A 24,998-nucleotide genomic window follows, 5' to 3' on the forward strand; every position below is an offset into this window, starting at 1 on the left:
CTGTATGTGTGTATCTCTATAACTACATGCCTACCAAATACAAATGAAATAACAGGCTTTAATAAAAGCCTGTGGTTGCAATAAATCTCTTCTACAATTTTGCAACTGGAAAATCAATGGAAGTTAACACCATGAAAACAGACATTCCAGCATTTTTTCCCCCAAACTGAGGAAGTAACATAGGTCTACATTATATGTGAATTTCTTTGAGCTGATACTGCTGGATCACATAAGGAGGCATGGATATGTCAACATGATCATTAATATTTATTGCTGGATGGCCAGGGTTTGGGATGATGATGGTACTTAAGAGTTTTGAAGCACTGACACTACCATAAAGTATATCATTTTTCTAACTAAACTAAAACTTTTACTCTTAGACGTAAACTTCTACAAGGTGCCATCCATTCCAAAATGCTATAAAATATCAACCCTCTTTACTTTTGATTAATGATACATTGTCAGAGTGATGAATTCTTCTACAGTGTAATTTGAAAGATAATATCATTCTAGGGAGAAAAAAGTTCAGGTGAGAATTTAGAACAGTTACCAGATGAAATCCTACCATCACACAGTGTAGTGAAGGATTGGGGGGTGGGGATCTGGAAATGCTGGCAGTAAATCACATTCTTTGGCTTTAGTTTAAGCTTCTATCCTACAGTGAGGTATGTGATTTACTATGCGCCCTGAAGGCTGTTTTGGTTTTATTTTTAAACATTTTTAGCATGTAGAAAAGTTACACAGGTAATTTTATTCATTTCAGTCCCCCCCCCTTTCCTGTTGCTACCTATTAGTACTGTTATGTATAAATTTTAATATTTAGAGGATGGAAATATAATTATCTTTGAGCTTTAAAATTTGATGATATTAATAGATATGGTACAGGGTTTGATACTTAATATGCATAGTTCTCTATTTTTCATATTTTGTTGCAATAACTTTACCTTTTGTTCATTGGTTACTTATTAAGATGATATTTGTTATATTAGTAAGTGAAAGGTAATGTGTTTTGTGTTGCAAATCTAGATGTAACCTTCTAAGCAGAGACACAAGACTGCAGGGATATAGACCAAACTGTTAATAGTGGTTACCTCTGTGAAGTACTACTCATTAATTGGAAGAAACGTCTGTTTATTACGTTGAAATTATTTTCTTAATTTTTTAAGTTTATTTATTTTGAGAGAGAGAAAGAGCTTGCATACCCACAAGCAGAGGAGGGACAGAGAGAGAGAGAGAGGGAGAGAGAGGATCCCAAGCAGGCTCCACACTGCTGCAAGCATCAGCCATGGACTTGATCCCATGAACCATGAGATCATGACCTGAGCTGAAATCTAGGTCAGATGCTTAACCACCTGAGCCACACAGGCACCCGTGTTTATTACTTGTTAATATGGTGGCATTATGATTTCTTTTTACTGGGTTTCTGTAATTTAAAAAAATGTTGCTAATTGAATGCTAGGTCTGTGTTAGCTATTTCTCGATGGGGATGCTCTTGAGTATTTTGGGCAGGAACTTTTTTTCTTGAGCTCCACCATCCCTCAGATTTCAGAGTACTGATTGAACCTGGTTATTGCTGATTAAATAGTAGTAATGCTCTCCAGTGAGCATGAAAACCCGAACACCTCCCCACATTTTCAGATTTTCTTGCCGCAGTTAGGAAGCACTGATCCTTAGTTAGATTTCCTTGCACTAGCTTTGGCAACAAAGAATTTTTCCTGTTGTTAAAGGCCTCACAGATGCATGGGAGTAGGGGTGACGCAGCTGAGTGATACTAAGAACCAGGACTAGAAATTAGAAAGCTGTTGAGAGCCAAGGCACACTTCTTCTTCCACTTTATTTTTTCCTGTGTATCTACTTTATTCTTTTTTTATAATTAACAAGTTGTGAATTAGATAAGAGAATGTCAGTGACAGAACAAATGTTGCTTCGTTGATTCCAAATCTAAATTTTCATGAACTCAGTGAAGACTAAGTGGTTACTCCTTGTTCAATGAACCGTGGCCCAGAGGACAGAAATATGTTGAGTAATTTGTGTCTCCCATGGTGGGGCCGTTGGGGATGAGCACCACTGTGGGTCAGGGAGAAATTACCATGGAAGGGGACATTACTTGGAATTGAGTATTCACTTTAATACAAGTCTCTGCTGCAGTTAGACATAGTGATGCAGAAAGCTACTTGTTCACTGATTTATTTTTTAGTCCAAACTCCTTTTATTGAGGTTTAATTTACATACTATCAAATTCACATTGCAAGTGTGCATAATTTAAAAAAATGTTTATTTATTTTTGAGAAAAAGAGCATGAGCGGGAGAGGGGCAGAGAGAGGGAGACACAGAATCTGAGGCAGACTCCAGGCTCTGAGCTGTCAGCACAGAGCCAGAAGTGGGGCTCGAACTCATGAACCATGAAATTATGACCTGAGCCAAAGTCAGATGCTTAACTGACTGAGCCACCTAGGCACCCCCCCAGTGTATACTTTTTAAAGTAAATTTATAAACCTGTGCAACAATCACCACAATTGAGTTTTAGAACATTTCCATCACAACAAAAAAATCTCCTGGTGCTTTTTTGCAATCAACACTTGCTCCTACTTCTAGCCCAAGGCAACTACAGGTCTGCTTTCTGTTGGTATAGATTTATCTTTTCTAGACATTTCATAAAAGTGGAATCATTTCTATGTAATCTTTTGTGTCTGCCTTTTTTTTTTTACTTAGCATAAAGTTCTTCCATATTATTGCATGTTCATTGTAGGAGTTTATTCCTTTTTAATGCTAAATAATATCCTATTGTGTGGATATATCATATTTTGTTTATCCAGTCATCAACTGATAGATATATAGATTGTTTAGGCTTTTGGTGTTTCGAAGTTTGGGCTAAAACATAAAAGGAGTTTGGTCTAAAAAATAAAGCAATAGGCAAGCAGCTTACTGCATCACCATAGAATAATGCTGTTATGAATATTTATTTGTGTACAGATCTTTGTGTAGACTGTTTTCATTGCTCTTAAATATCTGGGAGCAGAATTGTTGACTTCCAAAATAAGTATTTGTTAACTTCTTAAGGAAATTCCAAACTATCTTCTAAAATATCTATAACATTTTCCATTTCCTGCCAGCAACTTATTAGGATTTCATATTCTCCACATCCTCACCAAAACTTGGTATTGTCAGTGTTTTGCATTACAGCTATTCTAGTATGTGTCTAATGCCATCTCATTGTGGTTCTAATTATACTTCTTTAATGACTAATGATATTGAACATCTTTTCATTTGCTTATTAACCTTCTATATGTCTTTGATGAAAAGATTATTCCAATCTTTTGGCCATTTTATTTTATTTTATTAAATGTATATGTATTTTGAGAGAGAGAGAGAGAGAGAGAGAAAGGGAGAGAGCATGAGTGGGGGAGGGGCAGAGAGAGAGAGTTAGAGAATCTCAAGCAGGTTCTGCATTGCAGTGCAGAGCCCGATTGGGGCTCCATCCCACGAACCATGAGATCATGATCTGAGCTGATACCAAGAGTCGGACACTTAACCAACTGAGCCACCTGGGCACCCCTTGGCCATTTAAAAATTGCCTGGTTTGTCTTTGTGATAGTGAGATTTAAGTGTTCTTTATACATTCTGGATGTAGGTCTTTATCAGATATACGATTTTCAAATATTTTCTTCTAGTCTATGGCTTGACTTTTTAAATGCATATTAAAATATTAATTCTATATTTTTTGAATTTCCATGTGCATTTTAGAATAATATTGTCAATTTTAGGATAAGAGTGTCAATTATTACACACACACACACACACACACACACACACATGCACACACACAAACCAAATGCAAAACCTGAAAGAATTTTGATACAGAATGTATGGTGTTCACAGATCACGTTTGTTTTGACAAAGCCTTAATTTATCAATTGTTTATTTTATGGATCATGTTTTAAGTGCCACTTCAAAAAATTTTGCCTAAAATGTTTCTCCTGTATTTTCTTCCATGAGTTTTATAGCCCTAGCCCTTGGATTTAGGTCTATGATACATTTTCTTTTTTTTTTTTTTTTATGAAATTTATTGACAAATTGGTTTCCATACAACACCCAGTGCTCATCCCAAAAGGTGCCCTCCTCAATACCCATCACCCACCCTCTCCTCCCTCCCACCCCCCATCAACCCTCAGTTTGTTCTCAGTTTTTAACAGTCTCTTATGCTTTGGCTCTCTCCCACTCTAACCTCTTTTTTTTTTTTTTTCCTTCCCCTCCCCCATGGGTTCCTGTTAAGTTTCTCAGGATCCACATAAGAGTGAAACCATATGGTATCTGTCTTTCTCTGTATGGCTTATTTCACTTAGCATCACACTCTCCAGTTCCATCCACGTTGCTACAAAAGGCCATATTTCATTTTTTCTCATTGCCATGTAGAATTCCATTGTGTATATAAACCACAATTTCTTTATCCATTCATCAGTTGATGGACATTTAGGCTCTTTCCATAATTTGGCTATAGTTGAGAGTGCTGCTATGAACATTGGGGTACAAGTGGCCCTATGCATCAGTACTCCTGTATCCCTTGGATAAATTCCTAGCAGTGCTATTGCTGGGTCATAGGGTAGGTCTATTTTTAATTTTCTGAGGAACCTCCACACTGCTTTCCAGAGCGGCTGCCCCAATTTGCATTCCCACCAATGTGGAGAAATGATACATTTTCTTTTGTATTTGGTATGAGGTAGAAGTCTAAATTCATATTTATGCCTATGGCTATCTAATTGTCATAGCACCATTTGTTAAAAAGACTGTCGTTTCCCACTGAAGTGCCTTGACATCTTTATTAAAAATCAATTGAACATAAGGGCTTATTCCTCGACTCTGTATTCTGTTCTTTTGATCTATTTGCCTAGCCTTATGCCAATACTGCACTCTTGATTACTGTTGCTTTATAAGAAGCTTTAAGATTAGGTGATATAAGTTTTCCAACTTTGTTCTTGTTTCAAATTATTTTGGCTCTTCTAGATCCTCTGTTTCATATACATTTAAAAAATTTTAGTTATAAAATATACATGAAAATATTTACTGTCTTAATATTAAGTATATATAGTTCAGTATGTACACATTATTGTGCAATCTTCAGAAGTTTCTAATCTTGCAAAACTGAAACTCTATACCCATTAAACATTCTACTTTGTATTAATTTGACTACTCTAGGATCTAATATAAGTGTAGTTATCGAATATTTGTCTTTTGGTATCTGGCTTATTTCATTTGGCATAATTTCCTCAAAGTTCATTTACATCGTGGCATGTGTCACTTTTTTTTTCTTTAAAGCTGAGTAATATTTCACTGTGTGTGTGTATAGATATAGATATATATCTATATATATATAGATATATATAGATATATATCTATATATATCTATATCTATATCTATATCTATATCTATATCTATATCTATATCTATATCTATATCTATATATCTATATCTATATATATCTATATATATATAGATATATATATATCTATACACACACTGTGTATAGATATATATATATAGATATATATAGATCTATATATATATATAGATATATATAGATATATATCTATATATATCTATATAGATATATATATCTATATATAGATATAGATCTATATATATCTATATATATATAGATATATATATATAGATATATATAGATCTATATATATATAGATATATATAGATATATATATCTATATATATATATATAGATATCTATATATATATATCTATACACACACACCACATTTTGTTTATATATTCATGCATTGATGGATGCTCGCATTGCTTCTACCTCTTGGCTCCTGTGAATAGTTCTTCTATGAGCATGTGTATGAAGACACTTCTTTTGAGACCCCACTTTTCATTATTTTGAATACGTACCTAGAAATGGCTTTGGTAGTTATGTTAAGCCCATTTTTAATTTTTTGAGGAAATTTCATGTTTTTAATAGCAGCTAAACTATTTTACAATCCCATTAATAGTGCCCAAGGATTCTATTTCTCCACATGCTTATCAACACTAGTTATCCTTTGTTTTCTTGTAGTAGCCATCCTAATGGATATGAGATGATATCTCATTGTGTCCATATACATGAGAGGGTAGGCTTATCAAGTGTTAAAAAGAGATATCCTGATGGGATTTTGTTAAAGATTTTGTGTGGTATACAGATTGATTTGGAGAAGATTACCATCTTAACAATATTGAGTCTTTCAGTCTATAACATTATTTTGTTCCATTATTTACATCTTATTTAATTTTTCTCATCAGTGTTTTATACTTTTTAGTGTCAAAGTCATATACATTTTTTGTTAAATATTTTTTAAGTATTTTATTCTTTTGGATATTACTATGTATAATTATTTCTTAATTCTATTTTTGGGTTGTTCATTGCTGGTATATATAAATAAAATTGATTTTTGAATATTGGTCTTGAATCTTGTGACCTAATAAACTCACTTATTATAGTAACTTTTTTTTGATACTTTAGGATTTTCTACATATGGAGAATTCATATTCTCTACAAATAAAATAGTTTTAATTCTTCCTTTTTAATCTAGAAGTTTTTATATTTATTTTTTCTTATCTTCTTGTGTTAGCTAGAATAACCAGTAAAATGTTAAATAGAAGTGGCAGGTGTTCACATCCTAGCCTTGTTCCTGATAAGGGCAAAACATTTAGTCTTTTCCATTGCTTGTGATGTTAGCTGTAGGTTTTTCATAGATGCTCTTTCCAATTTGAGGAAGTCCTTTTGTATTTTCTGTTTTTCCCCCTGTTTTCATTGTCCCAACATTTATCATGTTTTTTTTTTCTTTTATTGATATGGCTTTTACAATACTTGATTTTTAGATGTTAAGATTGCATTACTGGATATAATTTCACTTGGTTGTGATTCATAACTTATGTATTTGTGGATCAGATTTGCAAATGTTTTGTGAAGGAACTTTGCATCTATGATCATATGGAGATTAGTCTGTACTTTTAGTTTCCTGAAATGTGGTTGTCTACTTTGGCATTGTGTTACATTAGCCTCATTAAATGAGTTAGAGGGGCGCCTGGGTGGCGCAGTCGGTTAAGCGTCCGACTTCAGCCAGGTCACGATCTCGCGGTCCGTGAGTTCGAGCCCCGCGTCAGGCTCTGGGCTGATGGCTCGGGGCCTGGAGCGTGTTTCTGATTCTGTGTCTCCCTCTCTCTCTGCCCCTCCCCCGTTCATGCTCTGTCTCTCTCTGTCCCAAAAATAAATAAACGTTGAAAAAAAATTTTTTTTTTTAAAAATGAGTTAGAATTATTTCTTCCTCTTTTTTCCTGAAAGTGTTTGTGTTAGATTGGTGTAATTTCTCCCTTAAATATTGAACAAACTTTACCGGTGAAACAATCTGAGTCTGGGATTTTTCTCTCATGGGAAGATTTTGAATTATTACTTTCTTTACCTTATTCAATTCTGATTTCCTGTTATTTAGTGAGTCAATTTTGATGATTTCTGTTTTTCATTGAATTTATCCAGTAGATCTAAGTTGTCTAATTTATTGGCATGAGATTTTTAGGTTCCTCTAACTTCTGTAGGTCTGGAATGATGTTCTTTCTTTCATTATTGATTTTGTTAATTTGTATTTTACTCTTTTTTGTTAGTCAGTTTAGCTAAAGGTTTATACATATTCAAGTCTTTTTAACAAACTCAATTTTAGTTTTATTGATTTTTTTTCAATTTTGTTATATTTCATTTATTCTGATCTTTATTTTCTGATTCCCACCTACTTTTGGACTTTTTCTTTTCTTTTTTTTCCTACTTTCTTGAGTGAGGATTAGATTTAGACTATTGATTTTATGCCTTCCTCCTTTCCAAAACAAACATTTGAAGCTATAAATTTCACATTAACCACTGCTTTAACTGTATCTTATATATTTTGATATGTTTAATTTCTAATCAATTTAAGGTTCTTTCTTTTCAGGTTATTTTCTAATATCCCTTGTGATTTATTTTTTTATTGTAAGGTTATTTAGAAGCAAGTTGTTCAATTTCTAACTATTTCGTGATTTCCCAAAGTTATTTGTTGCTAATTTCTAATTTTTTGTTGTTGTTGAGGTCAGAGAACATACTTTGTATGACTTCAGTTCTTATGAATTTATTAATACTGGTCTCTTCTAAAGAATGTCCCATTTGAACTTGAAAAGAATTAATATTCTGATATTGTGAAGTCAAAGGTTCTTTCAATGTCTCTTAGGTTAAGTTACTTCATGGTGGTATTCAAGTTTTTATATCCTTACTGATTTTCTGCCTAGCTATTTCATTAATTTCTGAGGAGGGGGTTTGAAGTTTCTAATTGGACTTTTTAACTGGCCTTATCTCTTTTTAGTTGTATCTGCTATTCCTTTATGTATTTGGGGGCTCTGTTGTTACATATATAACTGTTGTAGATATAATTGATCATAAATATAACTGTAGCTTCCTGTTTTGTTGACTTTAATATTATAAAATATCCCTCTTTGTGCTATTGCATTTTTTGTTTTATTAATATAGACTCTCCAGCTCTCTTATGATTCTTAATTTAAAAGTATATATTTTCCATCTTTTTACTTCATTTATTTATTTATTTTTAATTTAATTTTTTTTAATTTACATCCAAATTAGTTAGCATATAGTGCAACAATGATTTCAGGAGTAAATTCCATAATGCCCATTACCCATTTAGCCCATCCCTCTCCCACAACCCCCCCCCCCCCGCCCCAGTAATCCTCTGTTTGTTCTCCATATTTTCCATCTTTTTAGTTTTAACCTATTTGTCTTTGAATCTAACTAAAGTCAGGCTCTTATCAATGGCATATAGTTGTGTCTTATACTTTTTTCCTACCAAGTCTGACAATTTTGGTCTCTATTGGTGTGTTTAGTCCATTCACATTCAATAGAATTACGATGTAATTAAATTTACATCTTCCATGTTGTTATTTGTTTTTTATATGCCTTTGTCTTTTTTGTTCCTTTTTCCCTTACTACTTTCTTTTGTGTTAAAGATATTTTTATTGTGCCATTGAAATTACTTTTTTGAGTGTGTGTGGGTGTGTGCATATATGTGTGTCCATGTATTTATTTATCTAGTGGCTGTTCTGGGTATTACACTATATGACACTACTTCATGTCAATACTAACTTTGGTAAAATATTGTAACCTGACTCTATTTGTAGCTCCATTTTCTCTCCATTTCTTTGTGTGGGTTATATATTATATATCAATGTTACAAATCCACAATATAGTGTCAAAGTTACTGCTGCATGTTACTTTATGTATTTAAAAGAAGTTAAAAAGAGGAAAAAGGAGATATTTAACTACATTTTATATTTACCCATATATTTATGTTTCTGGAGATCCGTCTTCTGTTGGATTTAATACCTTTCAGCATTAAAACCTTTATTTAGTATTTCTTATAAGGCACATATGCTTGTAATGAATTATCTCTTACTTTGCCTATTTGGGAACGTCTTTCTATTTACTTTCATTTTTAAAGGACAGCTTTCCTGAATATAGAATAATTTTTGGCAGTTTTTTCCTTTCAGCACTTTGTATCATTCTTCTGCTTTTTGCTCTCCAATTTTTTTCAGATGCAAAAATCAGTTTGTTATTCATATTTATGTGCTCATATATGTGATAAGTAATTTTTCTCATTCCTTTCAAGATTTTCTGTTTATCTTTGACTTCCCATAATTTACTTATGATGTATCTTGGTATGGATCTCTCTATATTTACCTTTCTTAGGGCTTGTTGAGTTTCTTGGATTTTTAAGGTAATAGTTTGTATCATATATGAGAAGTTTGGGACAATCAATTTTTCATATATATACATTTTTTCCCTCATTTCTCTCTCCCTGATATACTCACTAAATATATGTTGGATGATTGATGCTGCCCCATAGGTCTGTAAGACCCCATAGGTCTTTAATCTTTTACTTTTTGCTTTTCAAATTAGATAGTTTATCTCTATCTTTCTTCAAGTACATTGAATTTTTCTTCTTCCTTTTCAAATCTTTTGTTACTCTATTTAGGTCATAGTTAAAAATTTTTATTTGGTTCTTTTTTATGATTTCCATTTCTTGAGTAGCCCTAATATATAGCTTTCTCATTTTCAGAATCATCCCACTAAATGTTTGACTGGTCCATTTCCCACCCTAACTGGGACTAACGCCTCAGGCTGTCAGAGCTGTAGGTTCATTTATAACCAGATTTGCTAGCTCCTTGATAATGCCACTGTAATTTTAAGATTCTGCCCTCTGCCAGGAATCAAGCATGCTTCCTGTTTAGCAAGGCCAGTCTGGCCCTGGTAACATTGACCAACTTGGGAAGGGAGATACAAGATAGGAGCGACCCCATGTAAAGAAGATCTTTGGTATTCTCCAGTAATGTCATAGTAGTTTTTCTTGAGAAAATACTTTTCAACTTGGTGTTTGCTTTTGGTTGATTTCAGAGCCCTGAAACAGTTTTTTAAAAAAATTATCCAGTTTAACATTTATCTTATGGGGATAGACTTATTTACTGACCTCTTCACTATACCATAGTCATAAAGTCCCACTTCTGCCTATTGAATTGGATAGAGATTGTTTTCTGGATGTTTGAACTATTTCTCTTACTTACAGAGAAGTGGTATATGGTGATCTAGATAAAATGGTAGCAATCATTTGAATGCATTACTTTGTGTCATCGCTCTCCTAGGTGATTTTCATACAGGATGTATATTTTTCACAACAGTTCTGCAAAGTAGATATTGTCTTCATTTTATAGGTACAGAACACTTAGGCTTAGAGAGGTAAATGATTTTCCCTTTTGTGCTATTATTAACAGTGCCATTGATTTTGCCTGTGTTGACATTGACTTAGAAAGCTTGACTATATGGAAGGAATGTTCAAATAGAACTTTTAGGCACTTTTATCTCAGTAAGTCAGAAAAATTTGATTCAACCAACATTTCTCAAGTACTTAACCAGTGTCAAGCAGTGTTCTAGTTGCAAAGTGTGAAGGATAGGGCCACAGGGAGAAGAATCAAAAGAAGGCGATATAAAGCATGGTATATAAGGCAGAATAAGACATGGTCCCCTGTCTCAAGGAATTCATAATCACAAAAGGGAGGACAGATGTATTCAACCAATTGTAACACGACTGAGTGGTAACTATTCTGACACGATGATTATTAAACCTTAATGAGCATTCAAGTTGCATATTAAATGGCAGGTTCTGATTCAGTGATTCTGAGTGGTACCTGAGATTTTGTATTTTCAGCAAGTTTCCAGTTGATGGTGATGCTGCTGATTTATAGATTACACACTGAGGAACAAAGTTCTAGTACTGATGTGCGGAAGGAATTATAAAGGCACATAGAAAATATATAAATTCTGCTGCTGTTAGTTGAGGAAGAAAACTTGTTTCAAAGAGATTAAATAATTTGCCCTTCTGAACTATTTTTTATAATGCCATTGATGTACATTGCAACTGGATGACATTTGATCTGGACCTAAAATCCTAAATAGAATTATAAATGGAAAGCTAGCTTTTCCAAGGAGAGAGGAAAATTTTGGCAAGAGATAGAAGTAATATATTTATGTGTGTTTTTTAATAGGAAACACTTAAAAATTTTATCTTTCCCTTTCCTTCCTTCTTTCCTTCCTACCTTCCTTCCTTCCTTCCTTCCTTCCTTCCTCCCTCCCTTCCTTCCTTCCTTCCACTAGCTGAAACAGAATATCCATTTAGGAGTAGTTTCCAAATATGAAGCTACATATTAGGGTAATGCTTGCTGAAGTAGAAGAGCCCAATCTCAGTGGCTTAAAAGAGTAAAAGTTTAATTTTACTCACCTAGAGTTCAACACGGATGTTCCTACAACATCTCATTTTAAACATCCCCTCCCTCTGGTTTTGGGGACTTTAATATGTAGCACAACCGTCTTAGATGTGTTACTTCCAACATCACTGTACATCCATTTACAAAGCTTGCTGAACAGTAAAAGGGGTACTTTCTTACTGCCTTGCCCCTGGAAATGAAATTCATCACTACTTCTCACATTCTGTTAAGCTATCACAGAGTTCCACCCAGATTCAAAGGGAGAAACTGTGTTTGTGGAGAGATGTATCTAGTAGTTAGTTGTAGATTCTTCTCTAGAGTATGTATGGGAGACTAATCTGGGTAATAGGAAGTTGCAAATCATTAACATATATATGATATATTTTTCTGATACTTAGGAAGTTATAAGTATTATAAAATGGTATGTTATAGCACTATGGTAAATTTCTAATGTTAATGATGTTGTTAAATTTTATGCCTCTTAAGAGATAGATGTTTTATAGGATAAAATTACCCTATAATTTTACTCTTCTAGAGTACTTTTCATTTTGTTGTTTGTAAGTTTTGTTTTTGCAAAGTTCACATGGCTCCCCACAAGTAAAGAAGAATCTGTTTTTGCCTTGAGTTTCCTAGTGCTTAGCAAAACATGAAAATAAGTAAGCAGAATAAGTTAGAAACAAAAACTATAAACAATCTAATACCTGCATAAGCAACTATGTATAGATTTATAGTTTTTTTTAAGTTAAAAAATTTGTTTTTAAATGTTTTATTTATTTTTGAGAGAGAGAGAGAGAGAGAGAGAGAGAGAGAGAGAGAGAGAGAGAGAGAGATTCCAAAGCAGGCTCCGTGCTTTGAGCTGTCAGTGCAGAGCCTGATGTGGGGCTTGACCTCATAAACTGTGAGATCATGACCTGGGCCTAAGTCAGTTGGCCCAACCAGCTGAGCCACCCAGGCACCCCTGGAATTATAGGTTTTTTTAAAGGAAGGAAAAATGTTCATATCTATTGAGAACTATTAATATATTGTAAGTCTCAGGAAATCAAAAATAAAACACATTATCTGTGTTAGTGTAATTTAGAAGAGAGAAGGAGGCTGGAAGAAGACCTTGGTTCTAACTCAAGCTCCAATATTTTGTATCCATTTGGCTTTAACATAATCATTATGAGCTTGAATTTCCTTGTCTATGTAATAGGGATCATATCTGTTCCCTTTCTGTGCATATTTATTTTAAGAATAAGAAAGATGACATATACCACTCTAATAACTGAGAAAATAATATTTATTTTTATTTCTTTATTTATTCATTCATTCATTCTTTAAATCTTTATTTATTTTTGAGAGAGGGAGAGACAATGCGAGTGGGGGAGGAACAGAGAGAGAGGGAGACACAGAATCCAAAGCAGGCTCCAGGCTCTGAGCTGTCAGCACAGAGCCCAATGCTGGGGTCAGACTCACAAACCATGAGATCATGATCTGAGCCGAAGTTGGATGCTTAACTGACTGAGCCACCCAGGCCCCCCTGAGAAAAGTAATATTTAAATGTAAGTTACTCTAGGAAAGAAAATTCCCATTTGTTGGCATTTTATTTTTACCAAATTAACAGAACTTTAAGATAATCAATTGTAGCACTTTATTTTATTATCCATGATGTTAATCTTATTTTTTATCAGTAAATTTAAAAATGAAATATTTTTTTGTGTGTGCCATTTCGGAGTCCCTTAATATCCTACCTGAAAATGTTATAGCAATTAATTGAAACATTAATAGCAGGATTCGTTTTAGGACAGGAATAATCTTTGTTTTGTGTTAATATATTTGGATAATTCTGTGTTGATAATTTTTTATAAAATCAATACTATTGTTTTTACTACTTTTAAGAATGTGTAAAATGAAAACTAGACATTCTAATCATCTTTGAAATCAATAGATCTCTATTCTAGGGAATTTAAAATCAGGCTTATATTGGATTACTCCTTTTAAAAAAAATTGTTAAAATACAGATGTTTCTGTAAAGGTAAAGCATTACCTTTTTGAATTTCTTTTAAAAATAAGAATTATATAGATATGTATAGGCTTTTTGATTATCATTGGGAAAATTTGGAGCAGATGCCACAGATATTTATACGTGTGTGTGTGTGTGTGTGTGTGTGTGTGTGTGTGTATCATAGATCACATTGGTCATTTTTCTTTTTTTAATGTTTACTTATTGAGAGAAAGAGAGAGAGAGACTGCATACATATACATGCAAGTGGTAGAGGGACAGATGGAGAGGAGAAGAGAGAATCTCAAGCAGGCTCTGCACTATCAGCACAGAGCCCAATGCGGGGCTTGATCTCATGAATAGTGAGATCATGACCTGAGCTGAAATCAAGAGTTTGACACGTAACTGACTGAGCAGCCTAGTGCCCCCACATTAGTCATTTTTCATATATAATTCATTAATTCAGTGTGAAATAACACTAATTAATTTTATCTTAAGTGATTTATTCCAGAATGAGATTGCAGTGAATTTTAACAGATCTAAAAAGATCATAACTGGAAAGTTTCAGTGTAATCTTAGTTATTTAAATAGGTAACTAGATGAAAATTTAAAAATAGGAATATTTCCATGGAAAGGTACAAAATAATTATTTCTAATCCTTGCTGAAGTTATTCTCTGTCTTGAGGACATTTGCTAATGGAGTAAGACCTATTGCTTGGTTTTCTAATACCAGGTTTTCAGAGAGCCTCATCCTGGTGAAAAGTAATATTTTTACTGGCAGTTGTTTGGTTCAAGCTCAGATGGGATCCAGAATCCTGCAGACTCTTTGGGCAGACCAGAGTAGCTGCTGATAGGAGAACTCTCAGAGACTAGGGTCTTTCCAAGAGTTGCCTGTTCCTTTTCAGTTACTCTGAAAGCATGTGGAAAGGTTTCTTTTTAATCTTTTTCTCAATTATATATTTTATTCTGCAATTCTTCCTCTCCCTCCTCCCACCACCGCATTTTTACTGTATGTTATATGCCAGGCACTCTGATCACCATAGAAATATTTAAGGGAACCGCTTTTGCGGGCGAAGAGAGGACAGAGACTCCATAGAAATATTTAAGAAGATGTTATTTTTTTCCTTTTGTGAACTTATGTGGTATGATGTAATAGATAAATATCAAAAGGTGATGTAAAATCAGTATTGTGTGAGCTGGTAGAGATCTACTTTGGGTATGAAGAGAGTACAGAGGATGGGCACCTCACACAGCCAGAGGGAAGAAGGCAAGGCAACGTTCCTGGACCTTGAGAATAACTTGGGATGAATCTAGAAGGAGAAGTAGGAGTCTGCCAGGTAAAGAAGATGTAGAGGAGAGAAGCCCTCCTTGGTAAGGGAAACTCATGAGCAAAGATATGATATGAGGAACAACTTGGAGTTTACTAGGGAACCTACAGATAGAGGCACTTCCTGATGTGCACTTTTGAATACCTAATACTTGCTAAAAATGTTTTATCAACAAGGGATGCTCATTACTGCTTATTCAGGCTCCTATTAGATTAGCTATATTTAGTTCTTTAGCTATGTTGTGCACAAAATAGCACATCTATCTATTTGGGGTTGGCCTAGAGGAAAGGCTATGAGTCATTAGAATTATACACACCTGGGGTTATTTCCCAGCTCACCATGCCACCCACTCACCATGTGACCAGTCCTAAATTATTTAAATCATCAGAGCTTTTATTCCTCTACCTTTAAAACAGAGGCAAAAATAGTTATGCTTTAGAGTTGATGTGAGGATTAAATGACATGTTTTTAAGATCCTTAGGATAATAAGAGCACAAACTAGCCCCTCAATAGATGGCAGTTATCACTATTATATTGGATGATATCAATGTTAATTTGTGTTTTGAAATATTAAATAAAATGTATTCAATTTTACTAATCCTAGAATAATAAAAATATGATTTAATGTATCTAAGTTACTTAGGCTGACATATTAGTCTTTTAAGTCATATTTTGCTCCTTTTTTAACAGGCAAAATCTCAAATATTATCCAATGTATTGGATGTTGCCCATCGGTTTATCAAGGATATTAATCCAGATGAACAGAAAGGGGAGAATAATTCTGTAAAAGAGATTAGTAAAAGTCAGCATAAACCCAGATCTCTTCCTCTGCAGGGGAGCAATTCTGAGGTAAGCTAAGTAAAATATAGTAGACATTTTCATGTCCTACATGATCATAGACGTAGCTAGAGCTATGGAGTTTTGCAGATTATTTTACCACATTGTTATTTAATGTTTGAATTTGTTTCTTTTTACAAATGAAAAATATCTTGACTGTAAAAATCCTTTTAAGGGGACTACTTTGATTCCACTGAATAGTGATTTTTTTTATGAATGATTCTTTGACCATGTTGCTTTCTGGGCATTTCCACCATGTCAGGAAATGAATGAGTATTTGGGAGAAACACACACACACAAAATGCAATATAACAATTTTATCGTAGTCAGGATTTCAGAGAGGCTAAAAATACAAAACATTGCCAAGTTTTAGATGACAGGCAATTTATACTTATTTAAAATTGGATTTATGCCAATTTCTTAGTCATTATTCAGATTGGCTACTGATCCCATGATGTACTAGGTAAGCTTTCATCAGCTCATTTCTGTATTTTATATTAGACTTGTATTGATTCTTTAGAGAAATAAGCTTCCTCAAACTTGAATCTATGTAATTATCCTCACTCTTATAGTTGCCACTCACCTTTGTTTCCACTGTAGTTCAGAAATAGTGAGAAACTTGGCGAAAGTCACCCCACTGTTACTTGGTGATAGAGTCAGGCTTGAACTTCAGTTTGTTGAGTTCCAAACCCATGCCTACAGAACATGAAAGAAAACATGCGTTATGCTAGTAGGACCTCTCTCCCAACAAAGAAACAGTGTTTGAACTGTCCAGGAAAGTAGGTGTTTTTTACATTGATTTTACTTTCTAGTAGACCTGTCACAGGTGATTGTGAAGAATCACTGAACAAGCTATAGCTTCATTATTATAACAGTAATGTGTTGAGGACTGACTATGTGCCAGGTACTGTTCTACATATTTTACATGTATTCTCTATTTCTCACTCTCTCTTTTAATTTTTTAATGTTTATTTTTGAGAGAGAGAGTGTGTGTGTGAGCAGGGGAGGAAAAGAGAGAGAGGGAGACACAGAATCAGAAGCAGGCTCCAGGTTCTGAGCTGTCAGCACAGAGCCCAACTCAGAGTTCGAACCCATGAACTGTGAGATTGTGACCTGAGCCGAAGTGAGACGCTTAACTGACTGAGCCCCTCAGGTATTCTCTCTTTTTGTCCTTTCTTAATTTTTCTTTCTTTTTTTTTAATCAGATGAGAAAATAGTGACAAAGATCAGTTTTTATAAATTGCCTAAGTTCCATTGATAGGGGAACTTAGATTTAAATTTAGGCTGTCTCCAAATTACTTGCTTTTAGCCACTACACAGAGGCTGTGGTTTTGAGGGTTTCTCCTTCATGCCTGCCATTTTATCTAATTTATCTTATCAACAAAAATGGTGATAAATGAACAGCTAACATTTGTTAAACACCTTACACTAGTCATTGTGCTTAATCTTTTAATTTATCCAATAATCACAATAATCATATAAGTTTTCCATTATTATTTCCCCATTTAATGGACGACAGAGGCAGAGAGGAACTAAGTATCTAGCCCTACTAGAAAGCTTACTCCTCTTGTCCCCATAGGTGATGTATATGCTATGAAGTTCCTCCACTTCTTGTCCTAACTTAAAAGCTGTCAATTCAATGATTTCATCCAGATGTGTACATTAGAATTAGCTGGAAAAGCGTTAAAGAAACACACATGACCAAGGTCAGCCACTTTGTGGGTCCCGAGGTGTGGTTTTAACAACTGCTCAGTAATCGGGATGTGAGTACTTCTGGTTGGACGTCCCTACTCTCAAGCCTTGGGTGTGCAGCTGGACTCAGTGCACACACTGAAGAGATAATTCCTTTATGTGCTTGATGCCCTTCTGGGCCAAAGAACGGTGGTTCTCTAGCTGTAACAAACATCAGAAGCACTGGGGGAATTTGTTAAAATGTGTTCTTTCATCTAGAAAGTGGGGATAGTATAACATATCTTGCAGGGATATCATGTGGCTTAGAGGGATAATGAATACCCAGCACTGGGTTCCATGTGCTCTTTCAAATTTCCTAGTCCCTTCAGAACTGGGCAGAGTTGAGTTGGGCTCTGAGTGCAAGTGGCATAGGGCAGTTCTGGGCTCAAACATTTATTTATTTTTATTTTTTACATTTATTTATTTATTTATTTATTTATTTATTTATTTATTTATTTATTTTTTGAGAGACAGAGAGAGACAGAGCACAAGTGGGGGAGGGGCAGAGAGAGGGGGACACAGAGTCCGAAGCAGGCTCCAGGCTCCGAGCTGCCAGCACAGAGCCCGACGTGGGGCTCGAACTCACAAACCGGGAGATCGTGACCTGAGCCGAAGTTGGGCACTCAACCTACGGAGCCACCCAGGCACCCCTGGGCTCAAACATTTAAAAGCCAATGTCCAATCCTCTGACTTTTCTTATCCTGCCACTACTGTGAGGAACCCAAGTATTCCGAAGGCTTAGCTGTAAAATAAAAATGTCCTATGTCTCCAATTCATTGGTTGGAAAGAAGCTGCCCTGGAGACTTCCTGGAATCACTGCATATTTAAACCATTTTGTAAGAAGCACTGAGATTTCAGGGTTTCTTCATTAGTGCAGTACAAATACATACACTCACATACTGATTACTGGATTCTCACTTCTAAAATTCAATATTTTCTTTTTTTTACATTTTTTAATGTTTATTTTTGAGAGAGAGAGAGAGAGAGAGAGAGAAAGAGAGAGAGAGAGAGCGAGCAGGGGAGGGGCGGAGAGAGAGAGGGAGACACAGAATCGGAAGCAGGTTCCAGGCTCTGAGCTGTCAGCACAGAGCCTGACGTGGACTTGAACCCATGAACCGCAAGATCATGACCTGAGCCAAAGTCGGAAGCTTAACAAACGGAGCCACCCAGGTGTCCCTAAAATTCATTATCTTCACACTAAATTTACCTCTTCTCCGAAACCTATATAGATGTCACCATGGGTGACAGCATATCTTCTAGCTTTCCAGGTGAGCCAAGAGCTCTGATCTTCTGTAGTCCCTTTTCTTCTTCCTCTGCATGTCCAGTTGGTTACCATGTCTCATATAGTTTAGCATCTAAAAACTCTCTTGAATATTTGGTTACTTCTATCCTCATTTCTATGCCAAATACTGAAATTAGCTTTTTCTTGAAGTGCAATAGGCTTATAATGTGGAAAATGGATTTCATTCTCTCCCTTTCTAGAAGTCAATAATTATTCCAATTTTGTTTTTATGTATTTCTTTACACAAATATTAATATGTTAGACGCTGCTCTGAAAATATACTTTCTACACTTAACAATGTGTTTTTTTTTATTTAGGTACATTCTATAGCCTTCTCATTCCATATAGTGGTTACAAAACACCCCATTTATTAGATATTAAAATGACTTTAAAATCTAAAAATTTAAATTTTAAAATTTTAAATTAAAATATATAATTTCCACTGACCTACATTTATGCTATCTGGGTTTTTTGCCAGAGCAAACTATAGCATAAAGAATAATTTTGAAAAATATTGTTTTGCACATGTGTGTGTGTGTGTATGTGTGTGTATCCATATGATAAAATCCTGAAATTCCTAGTTGAAGAGGGTCATACATTTGTAATGTTGATAGATATTACCAATTAGCTGTAACATTTTAACTGGTTCCCTTGCATCCAAACTCACTAATCCTTAATTTCTCTCTCTGCCACACTACTGTGTAGGACTCTTCTGTGGCTTTGTGTTTTCATTATGTGTAAGTCTAATTTCCTCTGTCTGGCAGCAGGATCCTTTACGATCTGCCCCAGAGTACGTTTTACACTTTATATTTTCTCATATCTTAATTTTTACTATTGCAGTGAAAACTGGTAACAGTTCCCTGCCACTGTGCTGTTTGACTCCATGTTTTAGCGTATATACCATTCCTGTCTCTGGAATACTATCCCTGCCACCTTTTGCCCGTAAAAATCGTGTTTATCTGAATTAAATACCCATTTCTAGCACCTGTTTCTATTGTGGACTTTTTAACCCGCGTTTCTGTGGCCAGGAGCTGGCACAGTGTCTTCAGACTCCCAGATGCTTTTTGTTAATATTTAAAATTTTGGACACATATTTAATACTCTTTTCTCAATTATACTCTAACAGTCTTCCCGTTTATTTTGCAATTAAGGGGTGAACATAGAGGATTCTACTTTTGTATCTAGAAGATACACAGTGGAGATTTAGTAATTTGATCAGTGTAGGTAAATCCACCTTGTTAATTCAGCATCAGTGTGGACTTTATTTTGCTTTATTTTCTTAATTTGGCTGTTTTCTCTGATTGACTGGATAACTGCCAAATGCTGCCTTTATTTTCTTCTGTGTGTTCACAGAGGATCTCTATTTTGTACGGAATTCACCCTTTCCTCATCATTATGCTAAGAAGCATGCAATGTTTCATATACATTAATTAATTTGTTCATTCAACTGACTTTTAATGAGCATCTATTTCGTGCCAGGCACTGTTCTTGGCACTGAAGAAAAAGACAAAGGGCTGGATCTCATTACATTCTAATGGGAAGAGACAGACAATAAATAAACGTATAGAGTAAATTCACACAGAGACGCTGTTGGGAGAAAAATATAGCAAATAAGGGAATTGAAACTGGGGGACACCAAGGGGGTATATTTGTAGGGTCATCACCCATTCTCTGAGTAGGTAACAGCTGAACAGAGACCAGCTGAAATGAGTGCAATGGCTATGTGAAAATATGAAGTATCATTCCAAGTGTTAGATATGGCTAGGGCAGGCCCCTCAACAGAGTGTGCTTCATGGGCTCCAGGAGCTGCAGGAATGTAAATTTGGCTACAGCCCAGTGGAATGAAGTAGGAATTGAAGGAAGTGAAGTAAAAACAAACAAACAAACAAACAAACAAACAAACAAACAAACAAGGGTTATGAGGTCCGTATGGTCTTGTAGGTCCTAGTAGGAGGCTTCATAAGAGTTTCATAGAGTCATTGGAAGGTTTTGAACATAGGAGTGACATGATCAGATTCACATATTAAAAAAAAAACCGCTCTAGGGGCGCCTGGGTGGCTCTGCTCAGGTCATGATCTCACAGCTTGAAGGCTCGTGGGTTCGAGCCCTGCGTCTGGCTCTGTGCTGACAGATCAGAGCCTGGAGCCTGCTTCTGATTCTGTGTCTCCCTCTCTTTCTCTACTCCTCCCCTGCTCATGCTCTGTCTTCTCTCTCTCTCTCTCTCTCTCTCTCTCTCTCTCTCTCTCTCTCTCTCAAAAATAAATAAGCATTAAAAAAAATCTGCTCTCTCTCCTGTGAAGGGGTTGCAGAGAGCAGATTGGAGGAGTAGAGGAGTGAGATTCATGGCTATGCCGCCTTCCAGGGAGAACACTGGTAAATGACATGATGATAAATCCTCAGTTCAAAGCTCTAGTTTTTAACAAATTTTGAAGAGACCATTTATAATTGCTGATACAGTTTTAAAGAAATCAGTAAAGCATATAAATAAGTACAAACTAAAAACATTCCATTTTTAAGTTTAAAAGTAATCTATGATTCAAAATGCCTAATAATTAATGCTGCCTGTATTTTAAGATACAGAAAATTTAGTAAAGCACACTTAGATGGACTTTTAATTGGTTTAGGTAGACGTTCCAACCACAAAAAGAGCAGAATGTTCAAATCCAAGAGATAGGCTCTTGTGTGAAGGGTCATTTGATGAAGAGGCTTCTTCCCAGTCCTTTCAGGAAGCTTTAAATCAATGGAGAACTGGACACCATGATAACAACGAGAGTCAGAACTTCCGTGCGGCAAAAGCAGGTACAGCTATTTTTTTAAATTTTTTTTTTTGGGGGGGGGGGACATAGAGAGACAGAGCATGTACGGGGAAGGGGCAGAGAGAGAGACACACACAGAATCGGAAACAGGCTCCAGGCTCTGAGCCATCAGCCCAGAGCCTGACGCAGGGCTCGAACTCACGGACCGCAAGATCGTGACCTGGCTGAAGTCGGACGCTTAACCGACTGCGCCACCCAGGCGCCCCACAGCTATTTTTATAAAATGAATGTTATAAAGCTGAGTTTGTTTTACTTATCTCCATTCTCTGTGAGTATAACTGCAGTGTTCAAAAACTATTAGAATTGGGATAACAGTTCGCTGTAACTCCTTAAAGGAGTATTCACGGTACAACCAGCGGTTAGTGGTTTAATATTTATGGAACCCTGACCTGAGCACTGGGGAGATTTGCATTTGTTTCCTGTGTAAATTCAGACTGTCAGATGAGTGGAGAATTGAATGCTTTCAGCTCCCCAACTCCTGGAAGCAAGTTTTGTCAGGACAACTGTTCCTTTATTGAGCTGTAATTATACATAAAACAAGAGGATCTGTGAGATAAAGAAGTAAATAACTTTTTTTATATGTGTCTTGAAAAAATATATTTCAAGGATTCCTATAAACTTAAGATTTATCTTATTTTTTTCTGTTTGAGGGGATATTTCTTGTTTTTATTTTTCCTTGATGATTTTTGCACCCACATTCTAGATATCGAAAATTGGATGACTGAGGTGCATACTGTCTCTGCTTTACATTTCCTGGTATCTCTTGAGGAACATCATACTTTTAAGAGTATTTGGTTTATTGATTTTATTACTCAGAATCTTATAGAGACTTCTGATAGCTTTTCACTGAAAATAAAATGTTAGGTAATACATTTCAATCAGCTTTGATCTTCACTGACAGTATCCAATTTTATTATTTTTATTTCATTTTTTTTTTCAGGGCAGGAATTCTCCTGATTATTCATTCTTTATGTCAAGGTATCACATACCACCTTCCAATTAGAATTGGACTTTTTACTGAGTAATGTTCTCCTTGAAATATTTTTCCCCACACTTGTTCATGCCACATCAATTTTGTTAATATTTCCAAGATTTTATTTATATACTCTCTTTGTAGCATGTACCTTAATATAACTTTCATTGCCTATGTTATTTTATGTGCTTCTTATATGAACTTTCATATTTTGATGTATTTTTTACTTTTCTACTCCTAAAGGGACTAAGTCTTCTATAAACGTACCTTTCTGATTGTCTACTTTGAAAGACATAGAGCTTAAAATAATAAAAGGACTGATCTGATAAATCAGATAAGGTCAAAGAAGAAAAAAATTTTCATAGTGGATATAACTACATTATAAGACTAATATAATGATTATTTTAAATGATTTGGTTAGAACAAAAAGTTAACCAAGAAGAAAATGGAAATAACCCAATCCAACCATCTAGAGGTAATCAATGTTAACATGTTGTTACATATTTTTCAATAGATGCAGTGGCACAAACACACACAAGTATAAATGGGGTGACACTATATATGTTACTTGTAACTTTTTTGCTTAGATTCTGTCACGGATGACTTTACATATAAATGCAATTATACATCAATTATAATTGTAACTGTTGTATAATATTCTGTATGCCATTATGTATTTAATCAGAATTTTTTTTGATGGATATTTTGTTTCTGATTCTCACTATTGTAAAATAAGTTACGATCACCATATCGGCTATTCATTTACTTGTACAGTTACCTTAAAATAAATTTATAAATGCAGAAATGTTGTGTCAGTGGTTGCTCAGGAGAAATCATTAAGATGAGGACTTTTGTTGATAGAAGTGATTTTTTTTTGCCCCAGAGTATTATATATGACTATGTGTTTATTATATCTATATGCTTATAAATGCTTTTCTTTTTCCAAGACATTAAATGGATACAGAAAAATAAATATTTACAAAATTTGTATAGCTTATGGAGAAAAACAAAGCAGTAAGCACCATTCTTTCTCTTCTTTTCTCCTAAGAGATTGTCACTGATCTGGATTGGGTATTTCTTCTTCTTTTTTTTTTTAATTTCCTTGTAGTTTACTGCATATGTGTGTCTCTAAACAATATATTGTTAAATTTGGATGTAGCAAGCAGAAAGCTAGTATATGTATTCTTTTGCACCTTGTTTATTTCACTCACTATTATTTACTGAGATTTATCCTTGAAGATGTGCATAGTTGTATTTTATTCATTTTTACTATTTGATAGTTTTCTTTTATATGCAAATACCACTATTTGTTTAATGTTGATGGTTTGGGGAGTTGATTCCCATTTTTCCATTACAAACAATGCCGTTATGAATATTTTTGTACAGGTCTCCTGCTATGCATGTGCACACATTTCTAGGATGTCTGGTCCTGGGATTGAAATAGGTGGCTCATGGGATGTATATGTCTTCGACTATACTAGATAAAACTGAATTACTTACCAAAGGTTTTATATTGGTTTATACTTCCCTGCAGTATTTAAGAGGTTTGGTTGCCTCCCGTTATCATCAACACTTTGTCAGATTTTTAAATTTTTGTTGGTCCGTTAGAGATAAAATGGTATATTTACTCTGTGTAACTCAATACAAGTGTTATTGAGTATCTATTTATATGCTTCTTGGCCATTTAGCTTAGTAACACGTTTTGAATTCCCAAGTTTTCTAGTTATTTCTGTTATTGATTACTAACTTGAATTCATTTTATGTGAACTCCCAAGGCTCATTTCCTTCAGTGTGTGGAAGGCATGTTCTTACAGTGGCCTAGAAGGTTCAATGTAATCTGAAGTCCATTATCTCTGTGATCTCACTTCCTGTTACTCCCATCCTGGCTTACTCTGTTTCAGCTCCACTGGCTGCCTGGCTGTTCCTCAAACACCTCATCAAACACATCAAAACATATGTTCACCTTAAGAGTTTGGCACTGTCTATTGAGAAAAACACCCAACATCCCGCTAATATGAACAAAGGGGCATCTCACACAAATTCTCACAAAAGGTAGCTAGAGAACCATGAAACGAGGGAGCAAACCAAAACCTAAGTTACGTATGTGGCACTTTTCAAGGGAGATGAGTTTCATAGATCCATGCGTTCTAGATTTGTTTGCTATAGGCAATTCTAAACAATGGCTATCCTGTTAAATGCATTAAACAGATA

The 24,998-nt window shown here is 34.9% G+C and overlaps 1 protein-coding gene across 9 annotated transcripts in view; it reads left to right on the forward strand.

Annotated features, from left to right (window-relative positions):
• Nucleotides 1-24,998, forward strand: part of ZBBX (zinc finger B-box domain containing) — a 121,453-nt gene that overhangs the window by 46,695 nt on the left and 49,760 nt on the right. For all 9 annotated transcript variants that reach the window (XM_045037305.1, XM_045037309.1, XM_045037306.1 and 6 more), the window contains 2 exons: nt 15,839-15,997; nt 21,623-21,797. In XM_045037305.1, the coding sequence (XP_044893240.1) occupies nt 15,839-15,997; nt 21,623-21,797 (334 nt within the window). The remainder of the gene's footprint in view (nt 1-15,838; nt 15,998-21,622; nt 21,798-24,998) is intronic.

Source organism: Felis catus, chromosome C2 (genome assembly GCF_018350175.1).
Source record: "Felis catus isolate Fca126 chromosome C2, F.catus_Fca126_mat1.0, whole genome shotgun sequence".
NCBI lineage: Eukaryota > Metazoa > Chordata > Mammalia > Carnivora > Felidae > Felis > Felis catus.